This window comes from Phocoena phocoena, chromosome 6 (genome assembly GCF_963924675.1).
Source record: "Phocoena phocoena chromosome 6, mPhoPho1.1, whole genome shotgun sequence".
In the NCBI taxonomy this organism is placed as follows: domain Eukaryota; kingdom Metazoa; phylum Chordata; class Mammalia; order Artiodactyla; family Phocoenidae; genus Phocoena; species Phocoena phocoena.
In genome coordinates this window covers 40,742,706-40,757,098 of record NC_089224.1, presented here as the reverse complement: position 1 = coordinate 40,757,098, position 14,393 = coordinate 40,742,706, and the positions used below count along the sequence as shown (strand labels likewise).

The window sequence follows — 14,393 nt, the reverse complement described above, 5'->3', positions numbered from 1 at the left end:
TAAAAGTGCATATAAGCATAACTAAATTTCTTAAATTGTTAACAAACCTAGGAGCAATGATTTAATATTCTATCGCAAAATACAGGTAGCCTAAAGGCAACATGCTTGGTCAATCTTTCATAAACTTCTTGGTTTGATGTCAAAACATTTCAAAATAAAGAAAAAAATACCATGACTCTTTGCTAATGGCTTTTCTGGCATTAATTTGCAGATATAGCTAAATACTCATCTAACAAAGTATCCCGGTTACCCAATGATATTTGCCATGAATTCAGAAAACAATAACATATATAATACAAAAGTAACAACAACAACAAAAACATGTATTTTAGGCCTAAAATGAGTTTATCTAATAAGAGTTACATGAGAAATATCATGTAAGACCCCAAATAAACTTTAGATACAAAATTATATGATGTGGCTTTGTTCAAACACATCTAATATTCAGATACAATTTAAATAAACTAGGCTGGCTTTTTTATATCACCAGCTTTCATTAGGGCTTTAATTGCTCTCGCCCTCATCTCAAGTTCTAGCAGCTCCAGCTGCTGTGCAGAAGGCTGAACATCTTCTGGTGGAGGAACAGTCAGGGTGGCGGCTTTCGGCTCCTTTGGGCTAGACTCTGCCAGTCCCAGAATCTCATTCACACTTTTCTCAATGTCTTTCTCCAGGTCATCTATCTGACCAGCTTCACTTTGGACTGTATTTTCTGAGACCTCAGGAGCAGCTGCTTCTTCATTGCATGGGCCTTCTATGTCGCTGTCATAAGCATCTGCATTTATACTGAGTACATCACTATCTTCCCCTTTGCCTGTAACAAACAAAAAAAGGCAAAGAACCATGTAACCTAAATGCCCTGATCAAAATTTCCTTTCTGTTTATGATGAAAGGGCTGCTGTGACCCCCACCTCCCGCCATGGAGTCCCAAATACATTCCATAAACCCCATCCCAACCCCCTGTTCCCCTGACTCAACTTCCTTCCTCCCTTCTTCCCTTCCTCCCTCTCTCCCTCCCTCCCGCCCTTTCTTTCCTTCTTTCCTTCCTTCCTTCCTTCCTTCCTCCCTCTCTCCCACCCTCCCGCCCTTTCCTTCTTTCCTTCCTTCCTTCCTTCCTCCCTCTCTCCCACCCTCCCGCCCTTTCCTTCTTTCCTTCCTTCCCTCCTCCTTTCCTTCCTTCCTTCCTTCCTTCCTTCCTTCCTTCCTTCCTTCCTTCCTTCCTTCCTTCCTTCCTTCCTTCCTCCCTTCCTCCCTTTCTTTTTTTTTCCCACCCCCACATAGATTGTGGGACCTTAGTTCCCTGACCGGGGATTGAACACAGGCCCCAGCAGTGAAGATGCCGAGTCCTAACCACTGGACCGCCAGGGTTCCCCCCTTCAACTTTGAAAACAGATCTAATTTAATGTAAATTTTAATGTATTTTTCATCCCAATTTAGAAGAATATGGAAGCACTGGGAAATGTATACCATCATATGGATGTCCCTGATCAATTTTCCTAATTAAAATATCGTTAACTCTTTAGACCACAGTGAAGCCTCTACATTACAAAATGCTGACACCCTTTGGATAGAGTATAGCTTATTACTGAAGAAGCAAAATTCTATTTGAGAAGGAGTTTAAAATACTTTGCCTTATAAACTACAAAAAAGGAAAAATATCACTGGCAAGCTGGACATCATGTGCACTGCAATTATTTCAAAGCTTTTCATATACTTTTTCAAACACTTTGTTCTAAATCAATAAATTAAAGGAGAATGCCTAAGGCCACTTTCTAAGGTAAAATAACTTTTCACCAAGAGGATTTTAATTAATAAAGTTAGTATGCCATAAAATTTTAAAGTACGTTTGTTATAAAACTTCTATAACTGATACTAAGAACTTGCATATAAACACAGATTGTAGCCCTCAACCACCTTGGCCTGGACCATTACTGAAGTCCATGAGTTATTTACAACTTTGAGTGCTCCCTTATACCTCCAATTTATTTATCTTTTAAATTCCTAATATGTCTTTTAAAAAGAAAGTAATGATCCCCCAATTGTTAGCTTTGTTAATTTTCTTGTAGTAGGAAGAACTTATTGACAAAATATAGATTGACAGATGGAAAATTCTGATAATAGAATGTATAAACAATTCTACTCCATGGATTTTAAAATAAATGATTTAGTGACCGTGATTCTGCTACACACCCTCTCAATGTTTCAAAGGAGAAAACTCCTTATGAAAAAACTTTTTTTGATTATATTTTCTATGGGTTTGTTTCAAACATTTTTAGAGGGCAGAGGTGGGGTTTGCTTTATTTTTTTAATCAGAAACAGCTATACATGTTATTCACTGAAGAAATGGGGCTCTATAAATTTGGTGTTCTCAGTTTACATTAAAAATTATCCAAATCCAAGTGACTGAGTTCTCTGTAGCACAGTATTGGTAAAAGCATTCACAAGTTCCATCTGCCCATTATACCTGCACCATGGATGCCAAAGCTTTGTAGAATCTGTACCTGAAATAATTTAGCATAAGCACTTCACTTCACAAATGTGAAAATAAGGTAAGTGATTTGTACAATGTAATCTGACAAACTATGTAAAGATCTAGGATCATACTTCAAGTCTTTTCACTATTTCTTAATTTTCTTCATTCTACTGACTCACTTTTAAAGTATAGCTTGCAAATATATGAATACATTTTCAAAGATAATTTACTCTCATCCTAAGTATTAGAAATAGCAGGTTTTTTTGTTGTCAATTATGATCCTCAAATCAGAAGGGGTATAACTTGTACACTCTTTCTAAAAAAGTAACTTTAACCTAAAATGCCTCATTCTAAGCCCTCAAAACGTCAGTGTGGTAAAGTTCTGTCCTTCCACACCCCCATTCTACATATGTGAAAATGTGTGTGTGTGCACATGTGTGTTCACAGGGAAGTGAGTACACATTTAAATTATAAGAGAATTGTACAAAAGAGCATCTTCAAGTTTTTACATGGGCTTAGGAGTCTGAGAGTAACAAATCAATCTCAGGGAAATTGTTTGTACTCCTCTAAAATAAATAAAAACAGTTTTACTGTATGCATGATGTTAAAGTAAGGCTATTGAAATCCACCAAGAAAAATAAAAAGACAGGTGGGTCTGAGGTAAAATAATACAAATGTAATTGAAAATATTAAGAATAAGAATTCAGACTGTTGACTGTTAAAGACATTACAATAAAAAATGGCTCAGGGAAGAGAGCAAGCATAAAACTAGACCCAAATTACTGATGTCATAAAGCAGCAAAATAACTAAAGTAACTTAGATGTGGTACATATATACAATGGAATATTGCTCAGCCATAAAAAAGAATGAAGTAATGTCATTTGCACCAACATGGATGAACCTAGAGATTATCATACTAAGTGAAGTAAGTCAGAGAGAGAAAGACAAATATCATATAATACCACTCATATGTGGAATCTAATTTTTTAAAAAAGATACAAATGAACCGATTTACAAGACAGAAATAGACTTACAGATATCGAAAACAAACTTATGGTTATTTACAACTTTGAGTGCTCAAAGTTGTAAATAACAAGCTTATGGTTACCAAAGGAAAAAGGTGGGGGGAGGAATAAATCAGGAGCTTGGGATGAACATACACATACTACTATATATAAGATAAATAACCAACAAGGACCTACTGTATAGCACAGGAAACTACTCAATATTCATATTGAGTATGAATATAGGTGATAACCTATATGAGAAAAGAATCTATAAAAGAATGAATATATGTATATGTTTATGTATAACTGAATCACTCTGCTGTACACCTGAAACTAACACAACATTGTAAATCAACTATACTCCAATAAAATTAAAATAAACAAATTAAATTTAAAAATTTAAAAATAAAGTAACTTTAAAATATACACAAAGAACAAGAGGGTATGATATATTCCTTACTAGATTATATAAAAGAGCAGAATTAATGTAACATGGGTGGCCCTTAAAATACTACATACCATTTAGAGAACTTCAGAGAAAAAGCAGCATAACTAAAGAGATGAATCAAATAACTTAAGGGAAAGGACTAAAGGGGTTGAAGAATTTGGCTAAGGAACACAGAGTAGAGTTAAAATATTTTTCAGGGAAACAGCAATACAAGGATTTATTGAGCATTCATCTCTTATGGTTGATCCCCTAGCCAACTACTCACAAATATACATTCTATTCCATTTTCCTCTGATCTGTATACATTCATCATTTCTCTTTTCTTTTGTTTTCCTGCTATCTTCTGTGCTACCAACTTGATTCATACCCGTCAAACTCTACCCAAGTACCAAACTTTTTAAGTAACAAATCAATCCATCTAGATTCAGTATCTAGACAGCAAAATGAATCAATCACTATCTAAATTCATCACTAACACAGATGAATAAATGGAACAATTTATCAGAGAAAATATTTGTTTACATTATTTAATGAGGCATAGTTATAAACATGGGATAAAACCATAAAGGGAAAATATCTCACAACTAAACAGAACACCCAACACTCTTTAAATATTTTACTGACAAGGAGAAAATTTACAACTACAAAAGACTCAACCACTTTAAAATTAATATAGTTTCGGTATTTAAAAATGGGAGTGTACTACATAATAGAAAAGCTAAAATGCAATACCTGTATTTTTATTATCATCTGTAACAAACCTCAATGCTTGAAAGCTACAGAGATTCCCCTAAGCTAGATAAAGGAAAATATTTTATGTTTGTTTTTTGTTAAAATAAAAGTTTTAATTATCCAAAGTAAACAAACATAGAAGAATTATTAAATATTTTGAGTAATAAAAATTAAAAAGGACTTTTAAGTTATATTACATTTAAACCTTGATAGGGCCTATAATATTCCACTTGCAAATAATTCAACATATCAGAGTACTTTTAAGGCATAAAATGAAAGCATATCTAATGTTATGAGTGACTACATGCTTGTGAAACTTCTTGATAATGAGTTATTAAATTAAGCCAAGAGACAAACCCTAGTACATGGAATAATTAAGTACCTGTCTGAATTCCTGATACAGATGGCAAATTGAGCACACATATCTAATTCCTTTCCCTATCAAGAATCCACTGAAGTGACAGGAGAGATACTTAAAAATAATAGCATAAGAACTGTAAATTAGGACTTCCCTTGTGCCACAGTGGTTAAGAATCCACCTGTCGGGTTTCCCTGGTGGCGCAGTGGTTGAGAGTCCACCTGCTGATACAGGGGACACGGGTTCGTGCCCTGGTCCGGGAAGATCCCACATGCCGTGGAGCGGCTGGGCCCGTGAGCCACGGCTGCTAAGCCTGTGCGTCCAGAGCCTGTGCTCTGCAATGGGAGAGGCCACAACAGTGAGAGGCCCGCGTACCGCAAAAAAAAAAAAAAAAAAAAAAAAAAAGAATCCACCTGTCAATGCAGGGGACAAAGGTTTGAGCCCTGGTCCAGTGAGATCCCACATGCCGCGGAGCAACTAAGCCCGTGCACCACAATCACTGAGCCCGAGCTCTGGAGCTTGTGAGCCACAACTACTGAGCCCAAGTGCCACAACTACTGAAGACCATGTGCCTAGAGCCCGTGCTCTGCAACAAGAGAAGCCACCCAATGAGAAGCCCATGCACCGCAACGAAGAGTAGCCCATGCTTGCCGCAAACTAGAGAAAGCCTGCACACAGCAATGAAGACCAAACGCAGCCATAAACAAACAAATAAATAAATAAATTTATAAAAAAGAAAAAAACCTGTAAATTAACTGAGAATGAAAATAACAAACATCAGTCCTTTCTAAGTAAAATACAAAACGGAGAACCACAAAGGGAAAATATCAACAAACAAAGCTGAAAAAACGTAAGACTTCTGAGAAAGAAAATAGACTACAAATAAAATTACAAGACGGGGCAAACCTATAAGAAAATATTAGCAAAATACATTTTTTAACAGGACAAATGTAAGGACATATACAACGTCTGGGTATTGTTAGAAATAACTAAAAACATGGGCAAAGGATAGAAACGGGTTAAGCATTTCACAAAGTATGAAATACAAAGGATCAATAAACATAAAAAAATGATCAACATAATTTTTCATCAGGGAAATACAAATTAAAACATTAAGATATTACTTTTTACTCATTAGTAAAAAATAAGAATGTCAGCCATCTGGAGAAAAAAATAATAAACTGGCAAGATGCAAAAATGATCAAGACACATTGTTAAGTCAAAAAAGTAAGCTAAAGAGTAATAATCATACTATGTTAAAAATAACATAAGTAAGTTATTAATAGTGGTTTACTTCTGGGGAGGGGAGAAAAAGTAGAAGGGGAAGAGAAGAAATTGAGTTTTCCAATTTTGCTCTATGAACATATGTATTTCTTCAACCACTTCTAAGAATATAACCTTGTAGAAAGTTTAAAAAAGAAATTATAATATTAGATAAGAAAGGGTATCATCTAAAAAGAAATTTTGCTGGATTATTACAAAATGTAAGTAGGCAGGATAAAATTGACAGAAAAATAAAAGCAAAGCAAAATCACTGCCAAAGACACCACAGATAAGTGTAATTCTTTCTTAGAGTCTTGGAAGCAAGGAAGAGTTGGCTTTGGAACATACAGCAAGATAATCAAACTCATTCAGAAAAGTTGAGTCAACTGAACCCTTCCTTCCTTCCCTCCCCTTCCCTGACACAGGCCCAAGCACTCTATTGGGAGGCCTACCCCATTCACTTACACTAAAGAGATCTGGTAGAGAAATATAACTAAACATCTATTGAAGAAATCCAAACCAGCTACCAGAAAAACTACAATAAATGAAGAACCAAGATGAACAAAGGAGGACATAAAGAAAATTTAGGGTTCAGAAGATATTCTACTGGAGGAGAATGAGGGGTTGGGGTGTCTACTTAGTATCCTTATGGAGTTTGAAGTAGACAATGTAGCCATAAAACAAGCACAGGGTGCAATGAAAAAGGACCAGAGAACAAGAAATATTATAATTTACAATTACAGTTATCAAGAGCAAACATTCAATGGTGGTTGAAAGACAATGTTTAAAAAAAAAACCTTTCAAAATGTAGAAAATAAAAATATATTTAAAATATGCAATAAAAGTTAAGAGATGAGGATGAATGACTCACAAGTCCAACAACCTAATATAATTAATTCAACAAATATTGTTGAGCACCTACTATGTACAAGACACTGTTTTAAACACTGAGGAAACAGCAGTGAATTTTAAAAATTCCTTGGAGAGACACTATAAATAAATTAACATCAGGTGCTCCTATTCCTAGGAGAGACACTATAAATAAATTAACATCAGGTGCTATGAAAAAATAAATCAGGATAGAAGATAGTAGCAGAATGTTTTCATACAGAGTGATCACTGTGATTTGATACAGTAACAGTTGAGCAGAGACTTAAAGCAACAGAACAAGTCAGAAAGCAAGAAGAGAGGGAGTGAAGAGGGAAAACACTATGTATAAAATAGTTAACTAATGAAAACCTACTGTATAGCACTGGGAACTCTACTCAGTGCTCTGTGGTGACCTAAATGGGAAGGAAATCCAAAAAAGAGGGGATATATGTATACATATAGCTGATTCACTTCACTGTACAGCAGAAACTAACACAACATTGTAAAGCAACTATACCCCCCCCAAAATACAAATAAAGGAATAAGAGAAGAAAACTGATATGAAACAAAGAAGCCTTTCACACTGAAAGGGTCTGCCAAGAGCATCACACCTAAGACACATCCTGTGAAATATCAGAACTCAACGATAAAAAAAAAAATAGTTCTTAAAATTTCCGAGGAGGGAAAAAATAGATGTCCAAGAAAAGATAGCCTCAAGAAATCAAGAGCATTCTTATCAGCCACTGTGGACAATACATTCCAATGGCTACGGACATGCTCACAAAAAACAGGAGTAATGACACACTCTGTGTCTCGAGGACACAACACTGCTTCTAAATATTCTTGTTAAGAGATTGAACATGAATCTGATCAAGCCTCTATATCTAATTATCAATTTACAGAAAAATAATGTTAGAGAAAACACTGAGATGCAATCAGTAAATTTAAACTGAGCAACTCCGACAACCCAGCTTCTTCAAGAAATAAACTGCAAAGAGAGGGAGAAAGGGAGAGAAAGGGGAGTAGATTAAAAAGACTCAGTATCATCCAATTGCAATGTAGGGACCTTATTTGGATCCCGATTCTTACAAATATAGTTTTAAAAATACTATAAGACAATCAGAGAAGTTTGAACACTGAATATCTCAGGAATAAAATTGTATTATCACTGTTCTGTAACCCCTAATTAAATAATGGAACTAGACAATACTAAATAGCTATTAAAACTATTAGGCTGACAACACCTGACCCAATAGATCAATCTTATAACACAATACCCACCAATGAACAACTAGGTTTACATTTGAACACTTTCTGAATATTATCTGATGGTTTAAGAAATGCTACTTTTTAAGGTATTATGATTATGTTTAAAAACCCACCTCTTATCTTTAAGAGATATATTGATACGAAAATATATACAAATGAACTGAAAAGATGTAGGATTTGCTTTAAAATAACATAACGGGTAGGAAGCAGGTAGGAATATAGATGAAAAAAGATTAGACATAGGTGGATAATTGTTGAAGATGTAGCTGAGTACATGGGAATTAATATTCCTATTTTCTTTCCTATTTTTGCTTGAAAATTTCCCAAATAAAAAGGTTTTTTAAAGTTGATTTTTATTTAGAAACCTGTAACAACAGGTTTTAATACACACACACACACACACACACACACACACACACACAATGGAAAAGAAAATGAGAAAATCGAAATCCAGTTTTCCTATCAAGCAAACACAGAGTTGGTTATTAGAAGGGTTAAACTACTTTACTTTTTCTATTTTAATTAGTTTTTCTCATCTGATTTTAAGTTATTCACGTTCAGTGGTTATGCCATTTAGAACAACACATTTCACCATCCTTCCCTCTAGAATCTTAACTCTCCAAGGCCTCCGGCGTTATCAATCTGCTGGAATCTCATTAGTAACAAAGCGTATGATATATTGGACAGCAATGCTATGCCTCCATGGATTTCTTTTCTTAGACTACAGATAATTTTGGTTTAAAATTTTTTTAAGTTATGAAGAACACATTTTTAATGTATTCTAACTGTAGAAAGTCAGCTTGATAACTTTTAACATTTTTAGTGAGTTCCAGCCTTTTCAAGAAGCCAAAACTTTATTTTCTGAAAAAGAAACAAAACTGTTCTTTTAATATATAAGAATAATTTTTTCTGGATAAGCCTTCAATCTTCCTCTCAGCAAAACTAACAGATCTTGGCTATTTTTTTTCATGCAGTGTTTTAAACTGTTGATTTAACTTTAAGTGCATCATGTTAACATCATATTCAAAACTTAATCATGACATTAACCAACTATTACTCATAAAAAAGAAAATGCAAACAATTAAATACAGAAAAACTGTCTAGTATTCTACCAAACCCCTTGAACTATCCATTAAACTTCTGGATAAGTGATTGTCTGCTTGCCTATAAACCTAACTTTTAAGAAACACGAATCCAGAGATTAGTCCAAGAATCAACAAATATTCACTCAGTATCTATTTACGTATGTGCCGTAAAGGCCACAGAAGTAGGCCTTACAAAATGCCACAGGTAGTGTAGACTAAATATGTGTGGCAGGATTTAAGACACAGGTTTTGCCTTCATGGTGCTTGAGGATGCTTAAAATATGAACATCACACTTTAAAATGTTAAATTGTACAATATAAAGTATAATAGAATATCACAGTATACAAAGCAATAGTGAAAAGTCAAGGAGATCTTTACAGACATGTATTATTAAGTAGGTCTTAGAATCTAACAGGTGATATTGACAGGGGAGGAAACTCCAAGTGTGAGGGACAGAATGGACAAAGGCAAAGTATTAGATCTAAACTCAGTACAATATGTGAGCCTAACAGAATAAAACGCAGACGTGAGAATACAGAAAAGGGTAGTACCCAAAATTACTGCCTCTGAAGACATCACCATTCCAGGATAAAAAGCACAACAGGCTTTTACAATCGATCAGGTAAGTAAATATTTTGGGGTCACACTGGGGTACAATAACAGGCTAACACATGAGAGATTCCTGACTACCCTTCCTCTAGTAATCTGAAAGTAAACAGGAAGAACATATTTTTAAATGTCATTCATCATTTCTCCTATCATTTGATTAAACAGGCTTCTAGTATGAAAACATACAAACATACAAAACATAAAACATGGGGTTAAAAATGAAGACAGAGTAGCGTATTTACAAGCACTGCTGTTTAAAATCAGGCAACTGTTCTCCCCAAAGACTTGCTGGAACTTATGAATTTAAAAGGGCACCACACTCAAATATTCTCTGCTAGTAACATCTCAGTGCTCCACAACCTGCCCATCCAAGGAAGGCGTTCTTAAACTCACCATCTACCTCACAATATGCCACGTTTCCTGCGACACTGCTTTAGTTTGTCTAAATATAAATATAAGCTTACAAAGAGATACTAAAGACTGGATTCTAATTTTAGATAAGGTAAAAGTACCTTTTATATACTCAAGCAGAAAGCAGCCAGTCATTATCAGTATGCCAAAAAACTGGTAGTGCATTTCATAAAACATAGAAATCCTACCCTAAAACTAAAAACACTTTCATTAAAGAAGTAGGAAAAATAATGAAAACTGTCAGTTTCACCCTCATTCTTTCCATGAAAGAAAATATGTGGAAGTAGTGAAAGTCTTTGGAAAAAATAACTATGTCACCTTAGAGTATATGGTATGAAGGTGGAAAATGCAGTATAAAGTGTCCTGTATGTTTTCAGAATGGTTGGAAAAAAGATAATCTCATGAGGAAGGACAGTTGAAGAGTGTAGAAAGATGCTCAAAAATAAAACTCGGGCTTCCCTGGTGGTGCAGTGGTTGAGAGTCCGCCTGTCGATGCAGGGGACACGGGTTCGTGCCCCGGTCCAGGAAGATCCCACATGCCGTGGAGCGGCTGGGCCCGTGAGCCATGGCCGCTGAGCCTGTGCGTTCGGAGCTTGTGCTCCACAACGGGAGAGGCCACAACAGTTAGAGGCCCGCGTACCGCAAAAAATAAAAAAATAAAACTCTAACCAAACATTAATTAACCAAATGAGGAAATATCCAAAGAAATATAAGCTACAGAAGAATCTCTATGATGACCACATATTTCATAAAGGGCACATGATCAATGCTTAATATAAAAGACTGGTATGAATCTATACAAGCAATATAAACAAAGCTAAAGGCTAAGGGAAACAAACCAAAACATGGCTCAGTTTTGTTAAGACCAGAAAGAAAAACAAGCTTATAAGCAACTCACTCTTTGGGGTAGGTGGTAGAATATTAATAGGTAAATATAACTAATATTCTATTTCATTTCTATCTTCTTTTTAAGAACCTTGTACATACTGGACAGGACAGAATAGAAAAAAGGAATTCTTTTAGTCATCTATCCATCCACTTACTCATTCAAAAGAATATGAGTACCCGCTATAGACAAGCAGTGAAGACTTAAAGAATCCTAAGACACAATCCTTTAAGTACCTAAATTTAGGTACTCATAAATGCTTATTGAATTGAAAACAATTATTAAGTATTGGGCAGTGTTATAACAGAAGTAAATAAACAGGCAACTATGGACTTTAGTTAGTAATAATGTATTAATAGTGCCTCATCAATTTTAACAAATTTACCACACTAATGCAAGATGATAATATGGGAAACTGGGAGAAGCAGTGGTAAGTGGGTATACAGGAGCTCTGTACTTTCCACTCAATTTTTTGTAAACCTAATTTAAAGCTGTTCAAAAAAATTTTAAGTATTAGTTTTTAAAAATAAAAATAAAGCTTGTTAACTACAAGCTCAATATGTATCAACTATATGATGTGGCAACCAAAAGGGCTGATTAAATCATAGGCTAGGTGTGAGGTGTATAAAAAGTTCAGGAACTGTTAACAAAATTGATTTCAAGCCTAGTATTTACTACCTTTCTTTTGGTAGCAGCACTTCTATATAAGGAGGTACTTTTCCCAATGAACTGGATGAGAACATAGTGGCTGAAAAATGCAGAGGATCCAAACATCTGAGGAAGGTTGGAGTATGCAACCTCCAAAGTAGCTCCCCTAAGAGTGTGTCTAGGATCCTATGAAATGCATCACAAGATAGAATGTTTAAAATGAGTACAATTTAAAGAAACATGGAAATAAACATTTCTCTCAATATTGAAGCAAATTCAAAATTTCATTCTTGATAAAAAACACACAGAGCATTATACATCCAAAAACCTTATCAGTTTACTTTTTTTTTTTTAAATCCAGAAAAGTCTCACATTCAAATGCAACAGAGGGGCCTTCAAAAGGTACGGGAACAGTATGGGCTAATTTCCATATAAAATGTAATTTTTACCCTTTCATTCAACTACTACTCATAGAAAGAGACAAATTAAAAAGCAGGGAGGATCATGTTGGTGTCATTGTTGGTAATAACTTGTGAAAAAGCTCAAAGGAATGAGAAAAGAAATGTAAATTCTTATGCCACACCGATGGTTGCACCACAATCTCTTCTTACTTCACCAATTGCTGAACTGGATAACATTTCCCCAGAACAAGTTTTTTTAAATCTTTTAAAGAAGTTAACTCGTGTTGAAAAGCTGCATTCTGTGAATACTTATTTGTTAGAGCCAGTCAAGGAGATAATCAAGGGCAAGGAAGAAAGGAATTAGACTCAAACTTTGAAAACAAATCAGTAGTACACATGCTCCTCTGCTTCCAACTCCAGAACAGCCTCCTAACACTTTCTTTTCAGTTTCCCCTCAGCTCTCTAACACTCCTACCTGCAATTTTGGTTTTCAAAGGAAGAGGCAGCACAGAGCTCATCTACCAATCCAGACTTCTTCACGTAAAACTTTTGGCCTACAAATGCTACTTAATTAACTGATGATCTTCATTCTCTCTTCCTTTACAGTGCAATAAAAGTCTCTGATGACATTTTTCTCATTATCTTTTCAATTTTTTATAACTTGTACTTATTCCTTCATGGTTGTAAAGTTCTTTTCAGCAAAACTCAACCCCTTTGTAACTGCAAACTGATTTCTTCATTCTTTTTTATTCTAGTCCCTCTCCGTACTTACCTTCCCTTCTCCTAGTGCAGTACTACCTCAGAGCAACAACAGAAGCAGTAAGAACAAAAATTGAGTTTTTCCATTTCTCTCTCACCTTAAGGACTCAAACAGTCTCACACAATTTTACGTTTAATCTTTGCTAAATGGTGGAAAATATGTCATATAAAATTGAATTTTTTGAAGTAATAAATGAATACATTATGGCCACCATCAATCCTTTATAATAGTCTAAAAGAGTGGTCTCTCAACTTCATTATTTACATAAACCTATCAGTGAAAACATTTTTTAAGTACCTGTCCAACTACATATTTATTTACTTATAAATTAATACATAATTAATATGAACCATTACAATTACATACATGTAACTGAAAATTTTAAAAGGGAGAGGTTTAAATATATAAGTTTATATGTATTTATTTACTTTAGAAGCTCTAGTATTTTTATCTTGCATTCCCAGGGAGTGTGTATAATTACACCGTGGTGACCAGTGATCTGAAAGGCTGAAAGAAGCCCAAAGAAAATACCTATCTAAACTTTCATCACACGGTTTAACCAATGAAAACAATTTTCCCCTATTAAAGTCTACTTTTCAAATTCTTGAAGCTCTCAACAAGGTAATTCTTAAAGCTGTCTATAATTCATTAACTGTTTTATTTATTTATTTTTGGCTGTGTTGGGTCTTCGTTGCAGTGCACAGGCTTTCTCTAGTTGCTGTGAGCAGGGGCTACTCTTGTTGCAGCATGCAGGCTTCTCATTGCAGTGGCTTCTCCTGTTGCAAAGCACTGGCTCTAGGCACGCAGGCTCCAGTAGTTGTGGCACGCAGGCTCCAGTAGTTGTGGCACATGGGCTTAGTTGCTCTGTGGCATGTGGGATCTTCCGAGACCAGGGATCAAACCCGTGTGCCCTGCACTCTACCCCAGGATTCTTAACCACTGCGCCATCAGGGAAGTCCTATCATTCATTAACTCCTGAATTAGAAGGCCAAAATATAATTGCATGAGGCAACTACATTACTTTAAAAAAAGTGACAAGATTTGAGTCTAACCATAGCAAAAGTCGGTGCATTTTGTGTGTGTGTTTGCACATCTTTCTCTAATAGAAGAGAAGGAATAATTTTCACATGAGAAAGTTAATGTAAAAGATTCAGAGTAAAATGTAGTCAATGTC

At 35.1% G+C, this 14,393-nt stretch overlaps 1 protein-coding gene across 1 annotated transcript in view; it reads right to left on the bottom strand.

Moving 5' to 3' along the window:
* Positions 1 to 454: 454 nt before the first annotated feature.
* The window catches only part of CAAP1 (caspase activity and apoptosis inhibitor 1), a 50,187-nt gene continuing 36,248 nt past the window's right edge, over positions 455 to 14,393 (bottom strand). Inside the window, exon 6 of the mRNA XM_065879481.1 lies at positions 455 to 811. Within this exon, the coding sequence (XP_065735553.1) occupies positions 465 to 811 (347 nt within the window). The 3' untranslated portion in view covers positions 455 to 464. The remainder of the gene's footprint in view (positions 812 to 14,393) is intronic.